General features: G+C 44.1%; 1 protein-coding gene across 1 annotated transcript in view; it reads right to left on the reverse strand.

The window, feature by feature from the left end:
* LOC144142048 (nose resistant to fluoxetine protein 6-like) overlaps positions 1 to 21,164 on the reverse strand; it is a 103,089-nt gene extending 81,925 nt beyond the window's left edge. The window contains exons 1-2 of the mRNA XM_077673477.1: positions 20,843 to 21,164; positions 19,777 to 19,982 (exon numbers count right to left, since the gene is read on the reverse strand). Coding sequence (XP_077529603.1) covers positions 19,777 to 19,982; positions 20,843 to 21,056 — 420 coding nt within the window. The 5' untranslated portion in view covers positions 21,057 to 21,164. The remainder of the gene's footprint in view (positions 1 to 19,776; positions 19,983 to 20,842) is intronic.
* Between the last annotated feature and the right edge of the window lie 2,529 nt (positions 21,165 to 23,693).

Below are 23,693 nucleotides of genomic sequence, written 5' to 3' on the forward strand. Positions count from 1 at the left end.
GCATTCATACTTTTGACGGTTTAAACACGACTGTTTCAGACTACCCGTCACTCACATGTTTTCCTCGTAAAGGCACGGCTTTGAGTCGACTGCAGATTGTCACCTGTTTGTCACTCGGTTGAGCTATTCTTTGGTATCCAGTCCCGTGGTGCGCGTTTTAACCGATGTTAGATGTACCCATCCACTGGAGATACCAGTGCAATAGGCGTCGGTGCTATGATTGTGAAACCTCCGAAAGAAGTGGAGGCCACTGCCGCATCCGCCATTAGCAAAATCGTGAAGACCAAGCGTAACTACACCGCGGCTACCTATTTATGTCTCGAGAGAATTTTTCGTAAATATTAGACCGGCCGCTACAGTTACCGCCCTCAGGCACTGCCAAATAATAGAAATTAAGCTACCTGTATTACACAAAACAACAATATACAACAAATACATCCTGCCAGGGTTGATGTGGGGAGCGCAAACGTAGTGCCTTACTGCACACGTGGAAAGCAAGCTTAAATAGGGCCAACTGGCATGACGGAGAGGAGTAACACTTTTGGGAAAGGAAGAGTGCTTCCTAGGCCAAGAATGGAACTTTAGTAGATATTTTTTCGGGGCGGGCCACGCAGTGAGGCGAATTGACAATATGCGGGCCACCAGGATACAGAGTGGATACCGAGAGACAGGTTTAGAAGGGCAAGGCCAACAAGTTGATGGAGTAAGGAAGTGTTGCAAGTTGGGCAGGTTCGAAGTGGATCATAAATAAAACCAGCGCAGACAATACGGAACGCATAGAAGAGCACTCGGGACAGGCGCTGGTGTCACAAGTGAATTGTTTAGGCTGAAACGAAATACATAAGCAAAACAAACCACACCACCAAACAACGAAAAAAACGAAAAGCGAAAATATCCACTTCGCAGAAAAGTACTAAAAAAGAGACATAGAAAGAAAGTGAAATAATACAGGCGCCAAAAATCAATTATGAGCCCCTCAGATATGCAATCTCTTTTGAAGGGAGCAATGAACTCGTTTGGCTTACGCTTGTGTCTTCTGCGTCCGCAATGTGGAAAGGTTTACACTTCCCGTGTAAGCTGCCGAAGATGTTTACACAAAAGGATAGTGCCACGTAGATTCGGTAAGTAGCTACATTTAATGCAGTTTGAAGACAGATGAGGGAAGGCTGGACCTTTCAATGATAAGTGGTGGTTCAAAAACGCACATTCAGGCGCCCGCTCGTTTGGCCCACTTAATTCTATAAACAACACCAGTTAATCAGCAGGCAACACAGCGGTTGGTATGTATAACACCGGAACGTGCGACTTATCAGGACTACGCTTTGTCCTACTATCAGCTTTGGGGCAAACAGAGCGAAATTTCTTACGGGGTGTTATAGCAACCTGCACACCTTATCCCAAACCCACTTTTTTCTGCCCATCCGTATTTTACGAACAAAGCATACGTCAAAAAGTGTAAACTGCTTTCGTATTTGAGAACAGTGTCTATAAAAAAACGCAAACAGCTTCCGTATTTTACAAAACGAAGACAATTTCCGTAATTTGACAAAAAAGAATGAGGAAAACAAAATTGCATCTGGCTTAATTGAAATAATATGTTAGCAGAACGTAATTACGTCACCTTCAGTCGTGATGAAGACCTCCTAAATATATTGTAACGTACCCAAATACGACTCAGTTGTCTTGAAAGCTAAACAGGTTTATAGGAGCGAACTTGTGCTCCCCTAACAACTCAGTGAATACACAGGCGACGAAGCTGCAGTAAGCAAAGTGACGTGTGCAGGAGGCTGTCGGCGAATTGAATGCCGCTACTTCTGGTCTTCGGCATTTATCTTTTGGCGCGGGTATTGCTCGAACCGTTGAATTACATCGAGAACACTATAGCTCAAAGAAGACTATTCTAGGCTAGTGACGTTAGGGCGAAACATTTTCTCTAATAATATTCATTTATTCAGTTTACTGCATTCCCCCAGAGGGCATTGTTGTAGGAGATACATAAAAAGCTACCAGTGCAGAAACAAAATCAGGAATCTCGTAATATAGAAAGATACCAATCAACACAGGCTTATTTTAAAAGCTTGCAGAAAGGAACATTGTACAACATCAAAGGATAACAGAGCCAACGACCAAAAATAATATAAAAGACAAAAAAAGAAAACCAGCCGAAAGACGAAATTTAAAAAAAGGGCTTTCTATAAAGCAAGTCACAACGGTCATCAAAACTTGCATGGGCAGCAACACGCAGCAAAACAATGAATAAAAAAAAACAAAAACAAATTATTGGAGGAACAAGGTCGCGGCCATTCAAGAAACACCGCTTTCAATGTCGTCCCTCAGATAACACCTCAGAGCGGTGTCAAACCTAACACCAGATGCACAAATGATGTTTTCCGGAAGCTTATTCCAATCGCCAATCGTGCGTGAAAAAAACGTGTTTTAAAAATGAACGTGCGGCAAAAACATCCTCTGATCAAATGAGAGGAAACATGCAGCCCAAGAAAGAACGTGTGGAACATGCGCTTCTCTTGGGGTGCAGATAACACAACCCGGTGCAGCCGGGCGGTAAAAACACAACATAAATAAACATATACAATGCATGGTTCGCGGCAGTATCGTTTCTCTACAACGCGTCGCAGAAACAAAATTCAAACGTGGCCGGCAATCGTGGTGGCTCAGGTTACCGCACCACATCGCTGGTTGCTTTCAAGGACTTTGTGCACACGCCAATGCATTCGTCCATCGCGCATGGGATGTGATGTTTTTGCTGTGGCATTGGGTGTGGGCGGGAGAAGTATTTTTTCGCGCCGCGTTTGTGGTGTTTTTTTTTATCTTTCGCATGCTCGCACTTATCGCTCAACCGACCGAAAGCGTGGCAGCAGGTAAGCGTCATTTCATTGCTTGGTTTCATGTACTGCGCGGGGCGCATTTAACCAATGCCTTGGTCGAACCTGGCTTTGTTGTCCCCTAATTCAGAGCCGTGACCGACATGTCGCCGCGAGACACCAATTTCCAGAAAGTGAGCTCGCTTTTTATCTTTCCTTGAAGTGTTAAGACTTTCCCCACTATGCTAGTCGTAGTGCAAGCCTGATATTTACGAGCTTTGCACGCTCACACGAGTTATTTGTGGCGTGGGTTGGCAGGGCGAATGAAATATAAAATGACTTGCCAAGCTGTACTGCAAAACACGCTTATGGGGCTTAGTGCACCTTGCACGGGAAAGCATAACAAATTAGTTGGCGGTTCTAAACAGCCGTAGGTTGTAATTGGCGTGTATTTCAAACCTATGCTGGCCATAAATGTCGCGTTGTCGAGTATTTCCGCCGTCCAGTAAAACTGTCCGATCGCCGCATACATGTTCAGTTCTTGATTGATTGATTGTGGGGGTGTAACGCTCCGACGCAACGAAGGCGATGAGGCGCGCCGTAGTGGAGGGCTCCAGATTAATTTTGGCCACCTCAGGATCTTTAACGTGCGCAAAAATCTCGTACACACGAGCGTTTTTGTTTTTCCGCCTCCAACAGAAAGCGGCTGCCGCTGCCGGGAATCGAACTCGCGACCTCGTGCTCAGCAGCAGAACGCCTTAGCCACTGAGCCACCGCGGCGGGTACACGTTCAGTTCTCATTACTGTGTAATGTCCTTTGAGAAGCGCGCTTCCGAGCATGCGGCGAGAATTTGCTGTTTCTTCTTCAATAGGTTTTACTCGCACATCTTTTGCTGCAGCGAATCTGCCAGTTCTGATTTTACGAACCTCATTTTAACGTCGAAGGCATTGCTCACTTTTGGAATCAGAGCAACGCATTTCTGTATTAACAAAGGTACAGGTCATACGGGTACGGGTGTGCCAAATGTGTAACTACGCAGCTGAATCTCTCCCAGGTGTAGAAAAGGGGTGATGTACTGAACATTTACAGAAGAATATTGGCTGCAGTGATTTTTGCCTTTTAATTATAATGTCATTCGCAGGTAGTAATGCGAGATGAAAAGCTGCAGCTGGTGTAGAGAAACCTTTACTTCGTGTCTCGCATGCTTTGAATATTTTGCGTGTCTCAGCAGTGTACCTAGGGTCATGCTTTGTTTCAGTAGTTTACGTAGTGAGGTGTTTATGTAAATGCAAACCTTCAAGAGCCACATTTTCAGACACGAAAATACCAGGGTTGACAAACAAACAATGTTACATTTTTGTGTTCTCTGCCGTCATGCGAGAGCCACTAGTCAGGACGCATGAAGCTTATCCCCCACATTGTGGACCACTCTAAGAATAGGACAGTCTGTTCTGCATTCTTTCACAGGCTGTGTCAGCGTGCTGAGGTCAGCTGGCTTTTTTATGACTCGCGAGTCTAGGAGCCACTAGTGTCACTAGATAAGCTACAGAGTACCGTCACTGAGGCGCGCAAGTGAGCAACGGCGGCCATTTTGGTGTTTATCAGTGTTGCCGGATTGCCGCTTGCGCGGCCTCACCACTCATTTTGACGAGGTCATTTGTCACTTCCGAAGACGCAGCAACACGGCATCTTCGGACACACTTCTGCAGCTTAAATGCTGTGAAGCGCGTTATCTGTGATTCACGTTCGGAACGACGCCTGTCGCGCGCAGCCGCAGAGCAGGGAGGACAAGCTCATACTATCACAGTTGACGGACAGAAAACGCATAAGAAACAAAATGGCGGTGCCCATGAACAGTCGCAGTTGGCGTCGACACCACGAGGTGGCGCGACTGCGCCCTTTCGCAGCTGGTCTGGGGCAGTGAGACTACGCGTCTGGCCTAATAAGCTAAGCTAAGCGAAATTCTAAACGGACAAATGTAATTTTTGCTTTACTTACTGCTGCTCCAAGTCGAGCCCCTGTGACCTCGATGTGGTGAGCCGTTATGGTTGCAGGTACTTTAGTTCCGCTATCCACGATTTTGATTCACCTCAAGCTTTATATCTGGCGCGGGCGCTTCTGAATGTCAATGAACTGTCACCTGTGTTCTCCGCAGCCGAGGTGTTGCAGTAAACTCTGATGTATTATTCGGCGCATGTGCGCAAATAAGCACGTTGACCCCCCTCATCCCCAATCTCCTAAAAGGAAGATTAGACCCGCCGCATAGCACAAAAACGAAACTAACTGCTGCTTGCTTGCCAATATGGTATGGAGTGTTTACTATTTTTCAGAGATCAAGGGTGCTATAAGGCGAAAGGCAAATTATTTTGTAGTTATTTCTTGTTATAATTACTATAAAAAAGAACAGTAACTAATGTTAACACATGCAATGCTACATGTTAAGAAAAGTTGTGTAGAGCTATATAATGACCCACCTTGACCTTTTCAAACCCGATTACAATTTTTATAATATACATACAGTGAACGAGATAGAACAGATTACCTTTCAGTGTGCTGTCATGTTTATTTCGCAATTTGGTCCAGTACTACGGGCATTCACCTAGTTTAGCATACTTTGCAGATTGCCGTCTTTTTGCATTGCTTCTGTTGATGCTTTTAATGTAGAAGTGAATGCGGGTCGTGAGGTAAAACGCACCTCTGCCGCAACAGCCTTACAATGATCACTGCACCCAAGTTCCCACTGCTGCTTAGCCTTCACCACACTCAAAATTTCAAGGATGCTATCCCAATGAAGCTCAAGAACACTGAAGCATTCAGTGATCGCGTTCTCTATGTTTAGCAGAAACCGGTGCAGAACGGCCTGTACACCAAGTGGAGCTCGCACACTGCAGCCGGCGATTGTGCGAGGGGCTTGTCCTAATAGTTACAAATACGTTTGCCCATTCAGTCAGGATGCATCTGTTATTTCACAGACAATTCGACGCACAATGTAAATTCTGTACTCAACCAGGCACTCTATGGCACATAAAATGGGAGTGCGTCAAGAACCCAGACCTCCCACCTCCTTTTCCTTTCCCTACTCCTGAGCAGTGGGACATACTCCGTTCCAGCTCCCTTTCTCAAGATCAACTTCTGCTGGTCGAGAGGGCCAGTCGAGCCGGGACGGCACATGGTTACCTGAAATGAGGAACCAACCCCCTAAAAGCTCGATAAAAAAAGCTTTGTCTCTCTCTCTCCTGCCGGCGGAAATTGCGCTTCCACTTTTTTCGAACCTCTTGGTCTCTTGGGGCGGCGAACAAATACGCCTTTGGAGCGCCCTGATAGCCGGCGTGACAGCCTGGTCAAAACAGTGCGCATCAGTTCTTCTTTTCGCCATCTTCCTCACATGCTGGTCCTTGACGAAATGCACTCTCTCACTGTTTCAAAAAACACGTCAGAACCTCCACACCGATTCTACTGAACGCACGTGCGCCCACCGCCTTCCAAGTTCTACGTTTCGTCCGGTCTGAGGGCTGCGGCGACAGCGCGGGCGCGGCTGACCGGCTGCGAGATCGTGCACGAGCGCCCCTAGCCACCCTAGCGGTGGTCGACGGTGCGCGGCACGCCGAAAGCAACGCCGTCTCCGCCCGCTCGGGCCACTCCCCTATTCTAGTTCACTCTAGTTGCAGTGTAAACAAATGTCACGTGATGCAAACTGACCAATGACCACAGCGGCGGCACCGAACAATAGCAGAAAAGAGTGCCGATACTCTGTGACCTTATCTAGTGACACTAGGTGCCACAAAGAAGAGAAGGATACATCAGTGCACTCTGACGTCCTAAACAACAATATTGAAATGGCTCAAGTAACTGCCCTAAGGCAATCACAGGGCCCCAGCCCATTTACGTTAATTCGCAAGCAGAGCACATTGTTAGCCCGTGCTAAGATGCGACCTTATTACAGCAAATTTTGCACTGTTTCACTCCAGGTGCAGAGCCAGCAACAAGTGCCGTAATGGCTGTCCAGAGGTATTTTATTTAATATTCGCACAAGAAAAATACTGAGAACAAGAATAAAATAAATTGCAACGCATAACTATGTTTTGCTGGAACGAGATGGAGTTTACTTTGTTCTTTTCCCTCGTGCCCCTCTCGGCACCTCTTGGCTCCTGGCTCCCGTACTGTCGTTTCAGCTTAGGCTTTCCGTGACGGTAGATTATCCAATGTAATTTTTAAAGGAACTGTGTGAACAATGACTTAAAAAAATGACACCACCTTCCCGCGAGGGAACCCTGAGTTGATGCAAAGCATCTCGGAGGTTCCGAAACGTTTACGTGATTATGTAACCAAATAACGGAAAATTACGAAACTCCGGATGGCGCAGCGTGCCTCGACCGAAGAAGCAACTGAGGGAGCGGCGCGTGGACCGGGATTATTATGTAGAGCAGATGGAGGGGAGAGAAGGAGATGAGAGCGGAGACGCGCATGCGCCCTTATCGCGCAGCTGCGGTGATCGCACAGCTGGCGTGGATAGGGTGAGGGGAGGAGCAGCGGGCGCGCTATCGCATAGCTGGCGTGGAGAGAGGGAGTAAAGGAGCAGCGCGCGCTATCGCACAGCTGGTGGGGAGACGCGGAGAGGTGCGGACGGACGACGGTCGGATGACGGACGACAGAGCCGAGAGCAAGAGGTGCTTTGCATCTAAAACAACCGTGTGAAAGGTCTCTGGGTGTTCAAAATGGATTCGAAGCCCTGCACAAAATCACACCGCATAGCACCGGTGTAGCTTTGATACGCTTAATCCCATAAATGTATTACATATATAAGATTTGTTTTGGAGACCTGCTTTAATAGTGAATTCTGTACGTGTTTACCTTCAAGCCACTCAGAATAGCTTGTTGACCTGCCCGTAGCTCAGAGACAAAGGCATGGTGCTGCTGTGCACAAGGTCTCAAGTTTGATGTTTGGCTGTAACCTGTTTCTGCTGGTGAAGTATTGAAAGGATTGTGTAGGTGCTATGTGCACATTAAAAAAAAACTCCAGGTGGCCAATTACTGCACTCAAATGTCTCGTGGGGAAAATTTATTTTGGACGTACAGTGCTATCACTAAACCAAGTGGGACATTACTGGTAGCCCTGGAAATGCCTTGATAATCAGCTGGAAACGTTTAAAAAATAAAAAAAATTTCTATCGCAGACAACGTGAGACCAGCAAGCGGGTCGTGCAAACAACGATGAAGCGGAAGTGACATTGCAGCCAGCCAGGTGATTGGTCCTCCAGCCAGCCTGGGGAACCGGTCAAGCTCTTGTGGGAGCGCTTCCCCTTGCCCTGCTGCATACGTGAAGCTGTTGGTTGAGGTTTGCTCTGGCTTGCTGGCTGTGACGTCACCTTGGCTGGCTTGTAATGTCCGCACGCTTCTCAATTTCGGTCTCAGAGTCGCCGATTTTTGATGGTCGTTTATGCTATGAATAAGCGTATGTCAGCTGCCATATTTTGTATCTTGCTGTCTTTTTATGCAGAAAAAATAGAAATGAGGTTTTCAAGAGTTCACATTTATGAGTGAAGTTGGCCTTTAATAGGGAGTGTGTCACTATAGCCCGCCTCATAGCAAGCTGACGAGCGTTGAGCCCGGCATTTATTTTTAATCAAATACCACTACCCAGACACTGGCAAGGCAAGGTTTATCACAAGCTTTGTCAATTTTTTGCCGGCAGCATCTATCAGTGGTGCTACTGTTTTTTGTGAGCAAGGGTCACTATAAATGGAGCTGACGATCCACAGGGAGTGAACGCGCCTTTTTGTATTCGTGTGCTGTGAACTTCACCTGTAATATGCTGAGCCAGCAGCTACTCCTCTGGCATTTCTCCAGAGGTTAGTTACATTTTCAGCAGGACTAGCATTCTTTTATTCTTTAGCGTATACTTAGGTGCTGAGTTTATTTCTTATTATGCCCCTAATTTTCTTGGTATAGTTTGGACATGTGGGGCAGACATGAGTTTTTAAATTTTTAACAATTTTTTTTCTTTGTGTCAGCCACGCCATTCAGTCCAGCCGTCGAGCGCATAAATTTTTGCTGGTCTCATAGGTTTCTTATGAAAAATATGAACCAGAATAAACCTAGACTAACCTGGGTTGTTAACTAGGAAACCTGTTGTCCTCCTTAGCAAAACGGTGGGGTTCTTGGTTGAAGTGGGTGTATTTAAATCAGTTGTTCATGTGTTCATATTCATTATCATCAGCCTATCTACGTCCACTGCTGGGCAAAGGCCTCTCCCATAGATCTCTAATAACCCCGTCCTGTGCTAACTGTGACCTATTTATCCCCGCATACTTCTTGATCACGCCAGCCCATCTAACTTTCGGCTGCCCCTGCCATGCCTGCCTGCTCTAGGGATCCACTATAATACATTTATTGACTGATGGTTATCTCGCCTTCGGATGTGTAGTGTTCATATTATCCCGTTTAAAATGGGACCTAAAATACTTTGGGGACCATTGTATGGCAAATATCACAGGCTCGGCTCAAGGCATAAGAACCCGGTTTCATATAAAAAAGAGGACCCAGTATACTATAGGCTGTATGCCCTGGTCCCTAAACCACATGGCGGATCTACCCTCACAAGAGGGCTGACTTTATTATTAGTGAAATGCTGCCAAGACGACAGCGCATTCTCCGACGCCAAACATGGTATGTGGCTTGGTGTTTGAAAAAACCAATGTGTGGGTGGCGCTTTTTGCCTGCGTGATTCGCCGGTTTACAAAGGCCTTGTCGTAACGAGTACCCAGATTTTTTTTTCACTTCGGGATGCCAGACTGCATGGGCATGCTCCCTACAACCGTTGGCCTGTAACAGGCTGCATGATGAACACACCCGCCAGGTGTTTGACTGTTTCAAAGTTTCAAAGCGAAGTATAGGGTACTGTTCAAAGACGGTATGGACGCATGCAACGAATTCGCAAAGAAGGGATTATTAATGAGGTAAATCAATACCAAATCTCCGGTGCACATTTAGTTGCAGGTGAGGACGACGCAATTTTGAAACTCTCATCTCATGCCGCTTCACATGCTTGAAACCTTAATTAGTGCTCAAACTCAATTAGTGCGAAATGATGCGTCATCCTGTGTATTTTTTTCAGAGTCAACGCCTTTCCGCGCCTGTTTTCAAGATGTATCAACATCAACTCGCCCAACTTTCCATCCTGTTACAATATTTAGTTCACACAGCGTAATTTACAGATTATGCACGCCGTTCGGGCACTGGGCATCAACCTGGGCTATTTTGAGCGTTTTGAAGTGAACGTGCTGGTAATTTGTGGGCTGGAACCATTTGCTTTCGACTGTTCCCTATTGGCCAAGCCTGTTCTGTGAGCTTGTTCTGTTTCTAATTTCTGCTTCGTGTTCATCGGAAAAAAACACTTGGAAACGATCGGCGATATCGTCGTCACCTTATGTGAGCGAATCGTCCCCGCCGCATTTATTTATAGTACATACGCATTTCACAAGCACTTCAATTCAGACGGTTTGCTGAATCGCTTAACTTCGTTGGAAACCCAGTTTGAGGATGGTCACTTGTTCAATGCATACGAATATTGTCGCTAGAGCTCCTCAACGTCTCTCACGCTCCATAAGAAGCACGCAGCAGGCCTTGGTGAGATGGTAATAGAGGCGGCTCATGGCACATGCCCCTACCACATACAATATTATCACAAGTGTTGGTAGAAACATTTTTGTAACTCCAGCAGGTTCGTTTGGAGCAATGCAAGAAATAAGCAAACGGACGCTCCGGGATGGTACCAAGCTAGCACGAAACGATGGCACTTTATCGACGGCACTGCTCGCGCACCTCTCCGACCACAGAAATAAAATCGGCTCCACTGTGTGGCTGAGTGGCCAGTGCCTACACTGTATAGAATACAGTACAGCATGAATTTCGGCAGCATAAAGAAAATCAATCGTGCCTGCCATCTTTTCCAGGTAGCTGCTGAAAGTCAACTCGCCACGGGCAGCAAGTAATTGTTTTGTTCCCACCCCCCTCTGTAACGCCCTACCCGGGCCCTGAGGGTAATCTAAATAAATAAATAAATAAATAAATAAATAAATAAATAAATAAATAAATAAATAAATAAATAAATAAATAAATAAACAAACAAACAAAATAAACAAACAAACAGGCAGCGAAAGGATGCGCACTAGCGTGTACTGGAAGCTGACGGAGTTGATGCAAAGGCTGCGGACCAGTGAATCAAGCTGATGGCAAGTATTTTACTTTTTTTATATTGCCGCACAGCATGCATTGGGATTGTTTTGTTTGTGTTTTGCTTTTGCCGCCCGGCTGCGCCGGTCTGTGTTATCTGTGTGCCAAAGGACGCGCGTGTTCCATTCTTTCTTTCCATGCCGCATGTGTTATCTCTTCTGATATGGAGAGCGTTCCGAACAAACATGAACAGTCTAGAATAATCTTCTTTGTTCTGGATGTAAATCGACGGTTCGAGAAACACTTGCGCCTTAAGATAAATGCAGAGCGGACGCCGCAGCTTTAATTCGAATCGTCGCGCTCGCCCACGCACGTGACTTTGTTGACCGCTGCTTCGCCGCCTGTATTCTATGAGTTTTTAGGGGAGCACAAGTTCGCTCTAATAAACTTGTTTTCCTTGAAGCCAACTGCGTCGTCTTTGGCTTCGTGACATCTGGTAGAGATGTGGGGTACATGCACCCTAAGCCCTCATCAAGCCGACAAGCGAGCCGAACTCGTGTCAGTCGCCTTCAGCCGGAGGTTCGACTGTTTCCGGATAACGTGAAGAAAGAAGACAACGTGAAAACCACCATGATCAACGCAGGCACAATGACCAGTGCTTCTAATCCTGCCCTCGTCCGGCGACTGCCCCGGGAACCACCACCATTCTACAGATCCCCGGAGACGACCCTGAGGAGTCGTTGAAGAAAGCGAGCACATCCGCATCTTTAACAGGTGGGATGACGACGAAACTTTCCGCCATGTTTTCTTCTATTTGGAAGATACAGCCCGAACGTGGTTCGAGAACAATAAAACCTCGCTAACCAACTGGACTCTCTTGCCAAGGTGAGCGCGTGTTACATTCTTTCCTTCTAAGCCGCATGTGTTCCGAAATAACGTGAACAACCTAGAATAATCATCTTTGTTCTGAATGTAAATCAACGGTGCGAGAAACACTTGCGTCTCAAGATAAAAGCCTGCAGAGCAGACGCCGCGGCTTTAGTTCGAATCGTCGTCCCCGCCTTCGCACGTCACTTTGTTGACTGCTGCTTCACCGCCTGTAGTTATTGAGTTGTTAGGGGAGCACAAGTTTTCTCCAATAAACTTGTTTTCCTTGAAAACAACTGCGTCGTCTTTGCTTCATGACAATGTGATGCTTCTTTTGGCAGCGTTCTTAAATTTGTACTTTTTTAAAGCTGATCAGCTATTTCTGAGTCTAAATATTACAATTTAACTGAATTTTCAGTGTATAACTCTTGAAGGTTTGCACAAGTGCTTACAGAAGAAAAGCATTCTGGGTCTTATTTATTGTTGTCCTTTGACATACGTCAGTTTCCCTTATTAGCCATATTTTTTGATGCCACTATAAGACAATTTTAGGACGACAGGATAAGCGTGTGTTTATCTGTGCCTAATGAGAGATTTCCAATTGGTTTTGCAGAAAGAAGTGATGCCATAAGCACTTTCAGAGTTTCAAAAGGCACTGCCTGCCCTGTTGGTGTTTACAAACCTCAGCATTTCAGAAGCTGCGGACAAAGAAAAAAACAAGCAGAGCACAATTCAATGTTGAAGAAATAGTGATTTGCACCTCTATTTTGGTAGGCATATGGCCAAACCATTTATACCGGAGATAAAGCAACCTTGAATAACCATAAACAAAGTTTTATTCCTGAAAAAAGAGCTTGACATGGTGGCTACTGAAAGGTATATCACCACTGTTCTTTAGCTAGCCGGTCATCTTTTCTTGTTGTTGTTTTTAGTTACAGCATTGTGCAGCAATAAAACAACCGGCTCAAGCAGGAATTTATCAAAACCAGAAAGCGTATTATCAAACATATGATCTTGCCGGTATGACTAAAATTTTACAGTTCTCATTATTGCGTCAAACTACATTTCGCATCTTAGTCATGCCCGTGATGCTTAAAGGTTATACCACACAATAAATCTGTGTTGGGTGCTAACTCTGACTGTGCCCAGTCCGCTTTAGGCACATTGGAAACATGCTAACTCTGACTGTGCGAAGTCCGCTTTAGGCACATTGGGAACATGCTAACTCTGACTGTGCCCAGTCCGCTTTAGGCACATTGGGAAGATTCAAACACATCAGCTGCTGTATTCCTGACAGCGGTAGTGGAAAGGCTCCTATTTGAGTTAACGGGACGAAGGACTCGAAGGCAGGAGGAGCCAGAGCTAGTCTAGAAGAACGTGGCGGTTATACCGTATATTAATGGTGTATCCCAACGGCTCAAGAAGGTAGGAAACCGAACGGGTGTAGAGGTCGTATTCTAAGCAAAAAACAAGTTGAGTAACTTGTGCGGCAAAGTGAATGCTGAGTCGCATAATGAAGATTGAAGAACGTGTACCAGGAATCATGCCACACGCTCCACGGAGTGCACCAAGGAAGTTGTTTACGACATTCCACTTCGTTGTGGTCGTTCGTACATCGGGAAAACTGGAAGATGCGTGATGATCGGCTGCGTGAACAGGCCAACTCGCTGAAGACACGCACGGGAAGCAACCTCGCACTTGATTGCACATCATGCGGCTGCGTGCCCCGTCTGGATGGCTGCGACATTTTGAGGAGGTGCAGATATACAGACACGAGGGAGATACACGAAGCGTTCAAAAGTGCGATACAGAAAGAAAAATGCGCCAGTGAGCCGTCGGTGGCTTTAACACTGAAAGCGATAAATTACCTGAATGGGTAAACGTGGGAGTGTAGATACGACAAGATGTGTTTATGTCTTCTCATGTTTGTGTAAATATTTCGTTTTTGTTGTAGTGTATTTTGTGTGTGACAAGCGTATTTATAAGCAAGCGGCAATAAATTACGCTCAGTTGTTTGTCAGCACTTTTCGGTGTCTTCTTTCTTAGCCCTGGTCGTCTGCGCTGTTTTGTAAGTTCAGAATGAACCAAATGGCCCCACTCGAAACGCTTATTTAAGAGGTCTTCTAGCTAGACCGAACATTTGTTATACAAACCTTAACACGCACCGCCAACTTTTTCACTCTGGCTCTGCAGCCAGGCAGGGTGCCAGCAACTGGTTGCACCAAGTGGAGAAATAAAATAGAATTTGTTTCTTGAAAACAAGCTCATAATTGAAGCATTGGGCATGATGTTATATGCTGCACCATGGTAGGCTCAGTATGCTTATAGGACGGTGACAGGCTGGAGTTGAACAGGTATTTACAAATCAGCAGTTGATTAGGCAACCTCTGGCCATTATTTTCTAGTGTTTGCTTTTTCAAGTGAATCAAATATAAAGCAATTTAAGACCATCAGCTTTTTTAGTGTTTTGTTGCACCGAGAAAAAGTGTCCCTTACAGCATTTGTTAGAATATATATTGCCTCAAGCCTGTGAAAATGCTACTGTATAATTCTGTTCGGTATGCCAATATAAATTATTTCAACCTATTTGTGGTACTTCAAGGGGGAATAAATTTATTTACTTAAAAATTTTGATTTTACAGGGGCCGTGCAGAGAAAATATGTTTTATACTTCGGATTGTTGCTTTATAGTGACCAACCGCTTGTCTGACAGTGAGCAGTGCTTTATCCACTTTAAATTAAAACAATTAAAAGGGGCCAGGAATAAATAAAAAAAATGTGTTGTTTTGGTACTTGTACTTGTAGAGCCATGATAAACAAAACAATGCATACCCGTTTCATTGCCGGATATCGGCAAATATGGGAAAAAATGCAGTTACCGGGTTACCGAGGCTCTCTACCTCAACTCGTGAAGTGATGTCTTGGTAAGGAGCCAATCACAGTTTCCCCTAGTGTGCACATGTCGGCTATGAGCGGGCTCGCAAAGGGTCAGATAGAGCGACAACATCAGGCGGCATGATGAAACTCACCCTACAACTTAACGGGAGATGTCTAATCTCCGATACGACTGATCAACATTGTCGAACTTTTTGTCAACAACGGGAGCGAGTGCCGCAATGAGAAGTAGCCACGTTTAAAGAAAACTGGGTATTTGTAAACTGTTTACGCTGTTTTACACCAGTCCAAACTGCCGATGTCCGTCTCATGTAGCCTGTAATGTGAGTTGCGTGAACATGAAACCTCTGACCTGACAAGATAATTGACCAAAAGCTTAAAACGAGTATTTACTATATAAACACATTTATCGAAAGAATTTTGAATAGTCGGAACTTAAGCTAACCCGCCATTTACTTGTCAATCACAAAAATAACTAGTGACCATCCGAGACGCCGAAGGCTGAGCCGTGCCGAGTCGCCGAGTTCCACCATCACGAAGTGTGGTTGCTTACCGGTTTCCCCCAATACAAAATACGGTTAACTTTGCATCGTTGATGGTATATGCTCCCCTTTCGCCTACTGCAGAAACTATTCCACATAAAGTTTGCGGTTAAAGCTCTGGGTTGATATGAATTCATAAAAACACACCAGAGTACTCGGTGAAAACCAGAAGCAGCTTTTATGCCGCATTTTTCTGTCATGCCCACTTTCCGCATCGGTAGTGTAGTAATAACTAAAATGTCTGACTTCAATGCAGGCTGGCCGTAACATTGGGTTGGCCCGGCGGCCGCAAGTGCAAATCGCACGTGGGGCACTTTTTTTTTTGCTTGAACGGTTTTGTTCCATGTGACACAAAGAAGGTATTCTTTATTTTTTTCCCCTTTTTGCCCCAGACACAGGCGCAAGGTTACATATCTTAATAAAAATTGGAGAAATTGAAAAACACTCGCGAGATATTGTGTGCATCACATTGCCTCCCATCAGCCATAAAGTACACTAATAATGAAACACAAATGACTCCGAAAAAAGAAATCTTGTGACATACATAAGCACTTACAAGTTCAACGTACACACACTTATACATAACTAAATTTGTTTTCACACTGGATTATAAAATACTTTGAATAATCATCATGGCCTCCAAGATCCGCATAACATGCGAAAGTCAAATATAAAATGAAATGAAAATCATCATATCCACTCTTTCGGTAACAGTGTTAATTCACATACAATAGTATTCTACGACGTATAACATAGGTTATTTTCCATTATAGATTTTTTATTTGTTTCTTACACACACCGGGAGCGCAAGAGAAATTAATTATTGCTGTAGTTTTAATAATTAGGCTGACGCTCTGAAACAAGAAGGATTGCCTGCCATAGTTTGTCCTCGGTTTGGGCGCATACCTTGTTATGCATCGGAGTGAGTACTGCGTAGTTGATGCAGTGTCTGTTGCCAAGGCCAATTTGTCGTTGTACACAATTTGTAGCAGTTCAGGAGAATAAACCTGATCTCATCTGAGCATGCTATATTTCAAAAAGAGGGGTTCTGTTCCCAAGTTGATCATAGGACCGTTGTAATTCATATCGATCCGAATAATTTTTTTCTGCAATTTAATTATCATTGTATAGTTGAGCGCACTTGTTGTGCCCCATACCACTGCACCATAGCATAGTTTGAAAAGAACAGAGTATCGTAAAGTTGTATTTTCAACAAATTAGGAATAAGGTGCGCTATTTTGTGCATTATTCTAACGGTTTTAGATAATTCACTACAAAGTTGGTTGACATGTGCATTCCATTTTAGATCCTCTTGAAACCACACACCTAAACATTTTTGCTGCTTGACCCTACTGATCACATATTCTCGAAATTCAATCGTAAGTGGCATTTTTATTACTTTATTGATGGGGTAGAATATAATGTAAGTGGTTTTGGAAGTATTTAGTGGTAGTTGGCTCTGTTTTAACCAGACTGATAGCCAATTCGAGTACCTATTTACTTTATCTTCAAGGTCGTCTATTCTGTCTGACATAAAAGCACATTGGTATCGTCCGCATACATAAGTATTTGCGAAGAATTACGAAGGTTTCCGATGTCATTCACATAGATAAAAATGGCAATGGGCTTAATTTTGACCCTTGTGGTACGCCTTGTAGAAGTGTTAGGGTCGTAGAATAGCTGAATCCGGTCTGCAAGAACTTTCGTCTACAGTTAAAGTAACTGTCAATCAAGTCAATCGAAGGTGCCCGTATTCCATAAATCTGCAGTTTATTGATTAGGATTCTGTGATTTATCGAGTCAAAGGCCTTTCTTATATCGAAGAAAAGCCCTAAAGTGAAGTGTCGTTGTTCAATATTCTCAATTATTTGGTCTTTTATACGCAGAAGAGCATTCTCGGTTGATTCTTGTTTCTGGAATCCGAACTGGTTTTCCTCGATTACAGAAGGCTTGGAGAAGAAAGCTTGCAGCCTGTGAAGTATTCTAAAGAGAATTCGGCAAAACATGAACTATAGCAGAGAAACTGGCTACAAATCGCTCAAACAGCTAGTAGATGCTTTTATGTTTACGTGTACTAGAAGCACCAGCGCGCACTGAGCGCATTGTGCTTGTTACAGCTGCAGAGCGCAATCCGGCGCTTTTGGTTGTCTCACATGACACTGACCAATTGGCATAAGCGAAATTGTCTTACGTGACCCTGCTTATCGAGTGCAGCCAATGTGTCACGGAACGATTCTGTCTACCGCAACAAAAGAAAAACCACTTACAAAATTATGCGTAGTTTGGTAGCTTCCGTTGTTGAAGCCCACCATTCTTACTGCTATAAAAATATTATGCATTTTTTTAATTGTAATAAGCTCATTCTACAAGCTGATAAGCCTGGATTAACTTCTGTTTGCTTTTGGCGTCCTCAGGCAGTCGCTCAGCTACCCATAATACGTTTTAGGTTCTAGTGTGGGAAATGAGCTATTGGGTCATACCATTCTCTTTTCCCATACTTGTATAGCTTATGTGAGTAAAGTTTTTCTTAAAAGTCAGTGTTATTCTAACGAGGCATTCAAATGAACCAGAACTTTTTTCATTCTACCTTCACGCCCCATTTAAAGTAAAAACACTAATATAAACCATATGCGTAATTTAACACTGTTTTGACAAAAAAAACTACGTTTTAAGGAATCAAGAACCTTGAGTGGCTTCTACGGCTCGTTTGAATACTGGGAAAAAGGGGTTACTGAATACTCTGGCTTCTCATTCAAATATGTTTGAGTGTGCTGATTTTGATGTGTACTTATGTCCGAACCAAACAACTACGTGCAATGTGTAGTATGTGTAGCAAAATGTGTGTGTGGTTAGCCTTTTTTCTGTATTTTTCTCGCTTTCTTGTTTGCTTAGTTGTGTGCAGCCATTGAAGATAATGGGAATTACATGTGTTGCAAAGAAGTGTATTACTGGAAGCTTTTATCATATTTTCTGGTTGTCTTTGTTATAACTGTATTGGCTTTCTCACGACACTGTTGTTTATTTTAAAGGCGGCTGAGTCCTTGTCAAGCTGTCTACTACACTGCAGCTTTTTCCGTCACTCCCTTTATTTTCTATTTATGGCGGTGAGAAAGTTGTAACAAAAAAATTAGTTTCCAATTTAAATTAGTGTGGAGGGTTATTTGCTCTTGTGTTTTTTTTGTTTCTCCTTTTAGGTGATGCCACGAAACAAGGCAGAGGGTCCAGTTTGTAAAAAAATAAATTGCATGTATTTGCGCCCAACCCAACAAGTGTCAAAAACGTTTGCAGACAGAGCTACAGACTTTGCCTACGTGCATACATATAGTGAACGTGCATGATCAAATATACTGGGCTCGCATGGAACGCATGTATGTTTTTGACACCTGGTCTCTTAAGCCGCTGTACAACCACGATTTATACATACCAGTTACGGGACCTTTACCCGAGAACGGACAAATTACATTTGAGTAAAGGAATCGTTATTTTGACAGAACGGGTTCCTTACGTAAAATTTCAGATTGCAGTTTTTGTTAGCAGAAAACGGACACCTTACATTTAGCTTGCACGGAAGTTCAGTACTAATGTCAAATAGCCCGTGTTACAGAGTTCCCGTTTTCCAAATCAGGGAAAGTGGTCGGCAATACATTACCTCCGGGTTGTTCTATCAACCAGATAAAATTTTAGATGCGACGGCATCTCATTCACTCGCCTTGTCCCTCCATACGGCGTTGTCGTTTTCCGTCCACACCCCTCCCCCATTCTCCTCTCCGAGCGAGCTGCGCTCTCCGCCGCTCACCCCATCTCCTCTCCGACAGCGAACACTCTCTCGCGAGGGGCATTGGGTTGGATTCGATTGGTTTGGCTTGGCTTGGATTGGATTGAATTTGGATTGGATTAAAGTTGGATTGTGTTGCGTCATAGCCACGCCACGTTGCGTCATAGCCGCGGCAGGGGGTTCACGGCACGTCTAACGCGATGGGAGAATCAACCTAATGGAAACAACAACGGAACCCGCTAGCGTCGCATCTACACAGGGGTTCCCGCGAGGGGAGGTGGGAGTAATGTTTTACAATGTATGCGTGGTGCCATGGGTGTACGGTTTGACAACTTTTATTTTGCACCAGCTATCATGGAAAGGTGCAACCTCCTATCATTTGTCTTCACACTGTACTTAATGTGGCTGCTTATGCAGCCATATTTGAGGATTCAGTGTGATAGTGTGATTCAGAAAAAAAGTTTCCGTGGTTTTATAATATGAGTCACTGAATCACCCTTATCGGCCTCCATGCATTTGATAGGCATGACTGGGGATGTTTGGGAGAGACCTTAGTCATGCAGTGAACACAATCGGTCTTAAGGCAAAGTCACAAATAGCCACTTTAAAAAGCTTCCAGGCGAGAAGGAAATGGTGAAAGGCTTTATCTGCATAATTCCGGAGTCACTTCAATGCCGCAAAACAAAAAAAAAAGAGAAATACCTTGTGAAATATTTTTTCCTCGGGTGTCAGACGCGTGGTTGACAGGCAATATTTGCTGGAGAAGTCGGGCTCCACGATCGAGCCTGTGCGTGTGTCGAGAGCAGGCGCATTTGCTGGCAGTGCGTCCAAGCATTCAGAATAAAAGCCCAAAAAGGTGTGGCCACCTTTAAGCACTCCGCTCTCGGGCTTGCCGGAGCTATCGTACACTGCAAGGAAGGTAAATATGCTGTTTAAAACTAACTGATATTCGGTTACAAATATATAGATATAAAACAGGTGTGGAACGATGGCTTGGGATAAGAGGTGGGAATAGCTCAACCAGGTTCAGATGAAAAATAGGCAGAAGACACAAATTTTCTAGCTGTTTTTTTGTCAATAGCAGCGTTACTGCAAATTTACTCTTAAAACAAAGTTCATGTGGTATTACTCTACTAATAAAAATTCATGCGACACTGGCTGCCTTATTATGCCTGGCACGAGGAAATTGCAAGGGTAATAATTTGCGTTAGGATAATATTATTTGCGCAAGGCTGATATCATTGGTAAAAATATCCCTGGTGCTCGTGGACAAAATTGATACTAAAAGTGTACGGCGCTTTTTCATGGTTGGGCTGCTCAATGGAATCCGTGCTTCATTAAAATACTCCATGCCCCGTGCACTTTACAAATGAAATGTCATTTTTTACGCCCGTTCTCTCCATGTGTTGTTACGGCCTCCTGAGGGAGCATGTTCATTTCGTGTTTTTACAAAAAAAGACCACTAAATTTGAGAATTTCATAACCAACCCTTTTTCTTAAGTGATATGGGGCGCAGCGTCATCATGGCTATTCACAGGAGCGCATCTCCACGTCCGCAGCTCCCTGACGTGCCAAGGTATTGTGGCACAAATGGCGAGGCACTTATATGGGCGCGGTCCGTCTTTCGCCAACCCAGCCTGAAGTAGCGGCGTAGCCGTGGCGATTACGCAGTGATCATCATAATATGGGCAGTTCTAGCTGATCCGTGAGGAACAGCTCATGACAGAAAGGTGACTAAGTTTAGAAATGAGGGAAAAGGGAATCTTACTCTTTAACGCCCATTCCGTGCCCTCTTCGAGTTTTTGCAGATAGAAATTGAAGTTTTCGAGGCACAGTTTGCTTAAATCCATCGACGCGGATGCTCGACGTTCTTTGAGAGTATAATTTTGAATCCGGCTCTTTCTAGCACATGTTGTCTCTCTGAGCTGAGTGAACACAATAAGTACAACGACGTAAAAAACTATCTTAAAGAAGCAAGGCATGTTGTTTCATGCAATGGGCCGAGCTACGAAAATCTCCAGCCGGGCTGTAAACGATGGTGAGACCTGGTACGAAGGCAGGCTTTCAAATGAGTTTAGGATGGTGTATTCGTGGACTGTACGTAGCATGAGTCAAATGCGAATAAACTGAACAGCTGCGATGACAATTGCTGGCTCAGGTTTTCTGTCATAGGGGAATGTAATGTGTCTGCCACTCGTTTCGGGCAGGATATTTTATGTGCCCCTAAAAACGCCGGATTTCCTTCACGAGCGTTTTTAGATAACAGACTCAGTGCTACGGACGAAGCTCGGAAAAAATTTTATTGCCATGTTTAACCCGTGCTCTGGAGGAAAGTGCTTAAAATCTGCCCGTTGTTTACGGATGACCAGTGTCCAGGTGAGCATTGCTGAGTTCTCGCCGTGGCTAAAGTCTGAAAACGGCAAAAACAAAATCTAGTTACATTTGATGGAAAAAAGGGTTGGCCACCTGTGTGCTTGGTCTCTCCAATGGCCTTCGAAAGACGATAAGCTATAAGCTATTTCATTTCATTTCATTTATTCACCCTTCAGGGCCTGGGGCATTACATAGGGGGGGGGGGAAGGAAGGAAGGCATGCATCAAGGTTGCAACAGCTTCAGAAGAAGGTAAGAATGCTACAAAAAAAGGAAATAAACAAGACAGGAAGGAAAACCCAAGTGACTGCGTACATAACGGTTTCACCCACTTCATAAAAAATTGGCAATGATCACACGTTTTAGCAAGGAAGAACAAAAAAAATGAAATTAAAAGGAAAGAAATAACACTGAAGTGAGAGGGCGTACGTCGAGGTTGTAACATCTAAAAATGTGACAATGATCACGTTTTAACAAGAAACCACACCAAAAAGAAATAAACATAGGCAGTGAACACTCCAATGACAACAGCAAGACAGACTAAATTTTCAGCAGTGTAATTACAAGACAAACAAATAAAAAAAACATGACGAAGAAAGCAAGTGTGGTGTTTAGGTGGCTTCGCCTTAGTTGCTGTTATAGGTTTGTTTCTCACGAAATATTGTGCGGTCGGTGCACGAGGCAATATAATCCGCGTTCGCGATCCAAAGCGTGCCGGTATGCCGGAAGAATGAGCTGCTCATCGGCGTCGTGCGTCACATTATCACCGCCAAGGAGTGAGTGTGGGATATACGGGATGATGTCCGAAACGGCCTTTTCATGAGTTCGTGTCCTGACCGGGTGAAGTAAAAGAAGGTGTGCAGAAAGCAGAGATGACAGTTTATGCGCCGCGAAGCAAGCGATTTAAGTGACAGAGTTGGTTTTAAGGCGGGTATGCTGATGTGTCTTTAATATTGGGAAGCAATTAAACGAGCAGCTTGCTTTTGCACGGCTTCTAGGTCGTCAGTGAGGTAAGCTTGGGGTGGTTGCCAAATGAATGATGCGTACTCAAGTTTTGGTTTAATATACGTTAAATATGGAAGTTTTTTTCTTTATTTCGGAGGATGCGGATGTTAAGTTGCGTCGCAAGCACACAAGTGTATTAGAAGCTTCACAGCGGATTGTTTGAATATGGGTCAACCATGATAGTGATGACGTCATATAAAGTCCTAGATACTTGTAAGCACTGGTGTGGTCAATAGGAACCGAGTGAATGTAATAAATGTAATCTATGGTTGTGCTTTTGCCCGTGAAATACATTACTTTGCATTTTGCAAGGTTTGAAGACATATGTCATTTACGCACCAGTCAGCGAGGGTTTCTAGATCATGTTGCAGGGCGATAGTGTCATTAGATGTAAGAAGGGGATAATACAGGTTGCAATTGTCCGCAAATAGGCGCAATTTTAATGTTATGTAGGTAGGGAGGTCGTTCACGTAAATCAAAAACAACAGTTGGACTAAGCCTGCGGCCTGGGGAACACCTGAGGTTACATTGGTAAGGACTTACTGGAAATTGTAAGCGCAGGTAAAGTGGACGCGTCCTGTTAAAAACATGTTCGTCTTTTTATAATGTTTGGACATATACGAAGGGAAGATAGTTTTGCAAGCAGGTGTTTCTGAGAAACGTGGTCGAAGGCCTTTGAAAAACCCGAGAATATGGCATCAATTTGAAGATTGTCGTTCATGTGTTGTAGGTTGTGTATGAATTCGGCCAATTGAGTTTCGCAAGACAGAGATTTACGAAAGCAGTGTTGTAAGGTGCAAAAGAAATTGATTGATTCTAAGTAATCCACTAGGCTAGATGCTATGATGTGCTCGAGGAGCTTACATTAGATACTGGTAAGAAAAATCTGACGGTAATTGGATGGTGTATTGCGCCTACCTCCTCTAAAAATAGGGACTATTTTGGCTTTTTTCCAACCCTCAGAGAAGCTTCCTGTGCTTAAGGATTGCTTGAATATAATGTACAGAAATTTACTAGAGATATGTATAGTGCCTTTAAGTAATTTTGCACTTATGTCGTCGCAGCCTGCTGATGACGATATTTTAAAAGAGCGAATTAAGTTATTTATGCCATCCAGGGTTATTTGTATTTCAGGCATTGTTTTGGAGTAGAAGTTGGGAAAAGGTTCTATAGGGCAAGAATTAAAATCGTGGAAGACCGATGTAAAGAATTAATTTAGCGCTGCTGCGGAATCATTGAGGCC

This window comes from Haemaphysalis longicornis, unplaced genomic scaffold (assembly GCF_048455015.1).
Source record: "Haemaphysalis longicornis isolate Haplotype H1 unplaced genomic scaffold, Haemaphysalis longicornis Haplotype H1 scaffold_6, whole genome shotgun sequence".
NCBI lineage: Eukaryota > Metazoa > Arthropoda > Arachnida > Ixodida > Ixodidae > Haemaphysalis > Haemaphysalis longicornis.